Genomic DNA, 6,575 nt, shown 5'->3' on the forward strand with positions numbered 1-6,575 from the left:
AGAAAGAGAGAGAGAGAGAAAGCGGGTTGAACTCTGCAATGTGCACCAGCGACACAGAAATGACTGCCACAGCAGCGGAGGAGAAGAAGCAGACAGGAGGAGTCCCGATGAGGCAGCTCACCGCCGGCAGGTCTTGACGGCTGCTCCCCCTGACCTGAAACATCCCGCACCGCCGCAGCACCGCACGGTTTACACACACTAAAAAAAAAAAAAAACCAACATAGCCGAAATAATCCACATCCCGTCGGCGAACATTGAAAGCGACAATGGCGAGCCTGGGCGACTGCTGTGTGAAGGTTGCGTTGAGGTAAGCCTCCTACGTCTGTCTGCTGGAAATCTGCCGACCTTAGCAGACCACATTGTGTCTGTGCCTCCTGGCGATCAATTAAACGCATCATGCACACCTATAGTCTTATTTCACTCTTTACACTCCCTTAATGTCTCTGCTCCTTGTGGGATGCAGTTAGGTTTTACAGCTACTGAGCAGAGTATTACACCTTGTTTTGCAATACATGGGTGGTGTTCTGCACAGTATTGATAAGGCAAAGCATGTGCCAGCACCACGATCTCCATATGATTATTTTCATGTATGTGGGGGGGCATAAGTTCTCCACAGCATTAGTTGGTCCCGTTATGTGTAGAAGCAGTGGGTTGCATTCAGGGTTTATCATTGGGTGAAGTGACAAGGACAGCTGCAGCCAGGTGCAGGGAGGAGAATGGGCGTTTCTCTCCAAACCAATTTTTGCATTATTATTCTCACAGGCAACTACCTGCAGTCTCACCTCATCCTAACCGTGTCTAGTGAACACCTTATGGCAGAGTTTGCACCGTAAGCAGGGTTTGTGTTTTAATGTGTTAAAAATCCTGCCTCTGCAGATGACTGGAGCACAAAGAGATGCTCTCCTTCAGAGCTGTGTCATTCACTGCCTTTGTTGGAAATGCACCCGAAAGCTCAGGCAGCACAGCAGCTTTTGGATTCGTATCAGGAAATATTAGCCATCGATTGTGCGTGCCAAGACTAAATGCTGATTTGAAAGAGAGCATATAAATGTGCATGTGCTGGAACTGGGTGCCTCTCAAACTGGGAGGCCTGACTGGAGTCTGACTGGGGCTACGCCTGTAATCATACACATTTTGCAGTGTGTGGAGCTGAGGCGGTGGTCTGTCCTTTACCTCAGACCCTCCCAGACTCTGTCACACCAGCTAATGAATCCCACTTGGTCACACTGAGAGTCCTTTATTAGAAGATTAAGAGAAAATAGGTCTCCTTGCACCCTCTTTTATAGTGCAAATGTAACGCAACAGCAGCAAAGTAATAGTGAAATTTAACTATTCTTTAAAAATGACTCCTTTCAGGTCCTTCAACCCCAGTTTGGGACCCATTGATTGAACTTAGTGGGGGTTGAGGATGGGGGATCAGCCCAGTAAGATGAACCATACAACTGATGGCCTCATTTCCCCAGGGGAGGTTTCAGAGTCACTTGTCAATCAGCCGCTGAGTGTATCTCCTTTGTGCTTGTTCACAGCGACAAACTGTAACAGGAAGTGGGGTGGGTGGTGCTGACAAAAAAGGCAAAGCAAAAAAGGTGAAAAAAGAAGCCACAGAGACAGCTGGTGGCTGCTGCTCAACTGAAGTTATTGATTAAAGTCTGGAAAGCAACTCAGAGGCTTGTTGACAGAGTGTAAGTGAATGAATGAAGGTGACAGATATCGCCTCACACACCACACGCCTGTGTGTTGTTTAGCTGTCACCATCTTTTCTTTTTAGGGTGATGTAACATTGGCATGACCATCAGTGTGTAAGCATATTTCCCTTGATATAACTCACTAAACTCACATTTATCATAGAAAAAGAGGGCCCGGGCATTTTAATCACAGTAGAAGCTTTTTAAATCAGTTTCATTAGCATCAACTTCACGTGGTAATTAAACAGTTCGTGTAATTACATGACTTCACTGGTGGGCGAGCTGCTCCTTTTCATCATGTGTGATCTGTGTGTGTATTTACATACCCTGTGAGCGCCACCAAAAGTGTCTGTGTGTTTGACAGGAAATGGGAAGCCCACAAATAAACACACTGAGGAGGATAACTTCCTGCCGCATAAGCGACGGTTTTCCCAATGACCGCAGAGCGTCTTTTATTTTAATTCTTTCCCCCTAAGAAAGTCGGCCGCTGATAAGAGAGGATGGTGTTTAATTGCTCCCATGTTGTGCAGGCCCTCAGGCACACTGCATACAGCTCAGGACTTTGTGTGTGTGTGCGTTTGGAGGGCAATGAGGTTGTCATGAGGTCCAACCGACACACACGCACATAGTCTGAGTCGCCAGCATCCATTTCCTGAATGTCTGCACTGCCTTCCCTAAACAATGTCCATATAACCGTTGACATGACCTACAATCCTGCATTCAGACCTGACTGCCTGAGGATTGGATGTGGACACACACACACACACACACACACACTTATTTCAATGGTTCTGCATTGCAGTCACGTCAAACACAGCAAGATGCATGTAGTGTAACTCCCTACTAAGTGGCCGTCTTTAAATTGCATCGGCTGGCAGCTGGGTTGGCTGTTTCATCTTCATACAGCTGCATTCACTTACAGGATAAGCTTAGTCTGATGCAAACAGGCTATAAGGATGATAAGACTCCTACATTTTCTGAGTCTCGCCCATGTAACCCACACACACACACTCACAATCATGCAGTTTCACTTCACCTCGAGGGTGCCTCCCTCTCTCGTTGATCTTGCGCTGAGTGCTGCATTTGCCGCCAGATTTAAGGCTTTATGTTAAGGCTGGCTCAGAGCGCGCACGTGCTACTATAAATGTCAATAATTCAGCTTTTGTGTGTATGCATGTACGTCGGGTGCAACTCGACACGAAAGTTACGAGCAGTGTGTAAAAATCCATTTGCATATCGAACGCTCTCTCCTGCCGTTTCTCTCTCTGCAGCTCCGCCACTTACTCATTTTAAACTGGGGAGCGACTCTTGTCTTCCATTGAAGTGCTAAGTCAGCCTCCGTAGCTGTGTATAAATAGACACAAAGACAAATCTGTTTAGAGCTATTGTGGTCTTTGACTTTGTGACTGCTGCTTGATGTTCTCACCTTTACAGGCTTTTCCTCAAGGCTGAACTCTGTCTGATTTGAGCTTCGTTGCCAGAGAAATCTCCAAGAAATGAGTCATCAGTCCTGTGCATTTGATGCATTTGTGGCTGACGATAATGAAAAAAACAAGTTCTGCAAATAGAGCACAAAATATTCAGTGTTCTTTCAGACCCCACATACACATGAGTCGGGTGTTTTGGACAGTTATGACGCAGAGCATTTTGGCTTAAAGGCGATGGGAGCTCAGCTGGAAAAAGGATTATCTTTTATCTCTCTGTCGTCTGCTTACACATTGATCAACCAGTCAAAAACAGAGCTTTGCAGAAGCACTAAAGTGTATAATATATCCGTCCAAGTGCTGCAGAGTTTTGCCACTGACCAATGACCAAAAACACTGGCTTCAAAACAAAACAGGAGTAGGGGAATACAACTGCGGAAAGGGCCCTTCACAGCTGATACACAAAGGCTTTAAACGGGAGTTTAAAAAAAAAAAGGGCTGTTTTGTTGTTGGACGTATGTCCTGTGTAGGCTACCAGTCTCGCCTGTTTCCTGTGTGTGTTAATGGTTTGCCACACAGGCTCTGTCTGGGTTACACACCTCCCCAGGGGGTTGCCTTTAAAATGGCCTGGTGGGAAATTGTGGATGTGTCTTTGTGTACGAGTTATCAGCCTACAGTATGTACTAGTCACAGGGTAGTGCTGCAATGTAATCTCTCCTCGGTACATTCTTACACTTGGTCTCAACATTCAGCCCATCCATCTCTCCAGCATTGAGCTTTCTGCAGATTCACAGTCACCGGTCAGGAAAAGTGAAAGCACTTTTACTTTGTTGATGGGAGTCGCCACTGGATTTGTTTTCAGATCAGTGATTTGGCCTCAAACGAGGGATGAGGAGCAGGAAACATGACAGCACACGCCCAATTTGTCCATCCACAGCTGTGCATCACTTCCTCCTCATGCTGGCCTGCTGGTCACATGTTTTTTGTTGTTGTTGCCTTTTAAACCTGTTAACCCTAACAGTTCTGCGTGAATGTTTTGTGGCAACATTGCTATAGCAGCGAGGTTAGAATTGCTTAGCATTGTGTGTACAGTATGTACTTTCTTTGCGTGTGTCACTGCAGTTTGGATGAAAAGCCTCTGACATGAGACCTGAAAGTTGATAGGAGCTTCATGAATAATCAGGCTCTACAAGCTCTGGGAATTTACGAGCAGTTTGTGGTCCAAGGAGGTGAAAAAGGTCTGCAGGACAAACAAGTTAGTGAGGTTGCTGAGCTACATCCCTTAATCTTGATTTTCCAAACAATAACACAACTCCTCTTAATGGCATGTCGGATGACAGGAGTATAATAGAACAATTTAATTGTGTTGGCCTGACTATTAGGGGAGTGGTGTTTGTGTGCTCAGTGTATAGAGCATGGCATGTGCTTTGGCATTAAAATGGATTGTGCAACTGGTCTGCTGATGAACTTCATCAGCACTCCCAAATGGTGTGCTGCTGTTGCAGAATGACTTCCTGTGAGGCTGCCGCTGGACTATCCACACTTCCTGTTCACTTCCTGCTTTGCAAGCCACTGATGAGCCCGTTGACATGATTCAGTTAAGACTGAATCCTCAGTGAGAGCGTGAAAGTGAAAAAAAATTGACTTAAAGTTAAGCCTTGGGACATTTTTTTTTAAACCTTCTAGGAATAGGTCTACTGCTCTGCAATCTGACTGAGAAAATCAATTGAAGTTCTACTTAATAAAAAAAACATTTTATGCTCTTTGGTGACAAAAAAAAGGCCAGTTGTTCCTGATTAAAAAAAAAAATAGAAAGAACACATTGATCCCGAGTGTGTGCTAACTGTGCTCTCTGATCACGTCACATCAAACTTCCCTTTAGATGTTTGCCTCATCCTTCTATTTTCACTTGCTCAAGCTTGTCTGCACCGTGAGCAAAATAAAGCGTGAAACTGTGACCAAAATGCTGGAATGTCACCAGCTTACTCTCCCCAACAGCTACGACCTCCTCCTATTTCCCCCACTCTTGCACGTGTGTGTATACACACACACACACACACACACACACACACACACACTCACATCAGTATTTATTTGAATTCATCCATTTGAATTCACTGAGGAATGAAAGGCGCTTCAGTTTGAACATTTGCATTTTTCTGATATCAGGACCTCATCATATGTCCGCTGGAACTGGACTTCTAAACAGTCCGAAACTATATTCATTCATGCTGCTTTTTTTCATTGTATAGTCAGAAAATAGTGAAAATATGAAAAAATATATAGAAAATCATTGATTTTCCTTCGCTTTTCGGTGAGAGTTAAATACATTTCTGTGGTCTGCAGATTTTGATAAACCACGATGTGAGTGTTGACATTGTTGTGGTCATTTAGAAATCACAGGGGATCTGTGTGTGTGTGTGTGGGGGGGGGATGAGGCGTAGCAGAGGCCCTTTAAACAGAGCACCTCTCGGGTGAGCGTAGACAGAGGACACAGTGTGAATGAGTCTGATGTCACTGCAGGTCTTTGTGCTCTGTGCTGAGTTTGCACACACACACACATACACATAGATAAAGACACACTGAGCAAGGGCAAAGAATTGGAGGGTAAATGGGGATGGGGGCCGGCTACATTTTCAGAGAGTACAGTGGACAGGAAGGAGGTTTTTAGAGTCAATTTCTGATGCCGTCTTTGTTTTATAAACTGCTCTCCCCCCGTCTGAAAACAGCGATGCTTCCTGCAATTCAACACAACAAATACAAAGAAAAATCAAAGGGGGGAAAAGAGACGGAGGAGGGTGGTGGACAGAGGGGGAGGAGTGGAAAAAGGAGCAAGTGTGTCTTCTGTTGTCAAAAGGGCTACTGTAGCATGCAAATATGAGCTCTTAGCCAAACATGCAGTCAGTGTGTGTCTGCATGGGCAATGTGTGTGTATGTCTGAGCGTCGCGTGTATGAATAATTTGGGCACAGCTGCATATGTTTGACATATTCCCGCGGAGGGAGGAACAGGCCGAGAGATGGAGGCCCTCAGGTGGTGTGTCTAGACTGTATAGGCTTAAAGCACTTCTCTATTTTAGTGTTGAATGTTGTGTTTGAATGATCTAAATTGTTGTTCCCTTCTGCTTTTTTAACCTGTGAACTGGAAATATGATGCGACTTGCCAGTAAACAAGTGATAAGAGTGTAGATTTCAAGAATTCCTCTTCCTCCTACTCTCTTATTAATCACTATATCTCTTTTGTGCCTCTTTAAACATGCACTCTAGCACTCACACATCTTTCCTCAGCCTCTGAAATGCCTCCTTTTACAGCATTGCACGCTGTAAGCAGGTCAGCCTTTCTGTGAGAGAGTGTCCATCTGAGATGGATTTATTCATATTCACAATGCATTCCCTCCTGAATTAATTGAAGTGAATTTCATTCTAGCCTCACGTGCCGTGCCTGGACAGCAAAACTGGGTTTAGTTT

At 44.9% G+C, this 6,575-nt stretch overlaps 1 protein-coding gene across 3 annotated transcripts in view; it reads left to right on the forward strand.

The window, feature by feature from the left end:
* Positions 1–6: 6 nt before the first annotated feature.
* The window catches only part of kif21b (kinesin family member 21B), a 65,551-nt gene continuing 58,982 nt past the window's right edge, over positions 7–6,575 (forward strand). For all 3 annotated transcript variants that reach the window (XM_035662337.1, XM_035662339.1, XM_035662338.1), the window contains exon 1: positions 7–307. In XM_035662337.1, coding sequence (XP_035518230.1) covers positions 267–307 — 41 coding nt within the window. In that variant the 5' untranslated portion in view covers positions 7–266. The remainder of the gene's footprint in view (positions 308–6,575) is intronic.

The sequence above is a fragment of the Morone saxatilis genome, unplaced genomic scaffold, assembly GCF_004916995.1.
Source record: "Morone saxatilis isolate NCDOM2014 unplaced genomic scaffold, NCSU_SB_2.0 Contig18, whole genome shotgun sequence".
Lineage (NCBI taxonomy): Eukaryota > Metazoa > Chordata > Actinopteri > Moronidae > Morone > Morone saxatilis.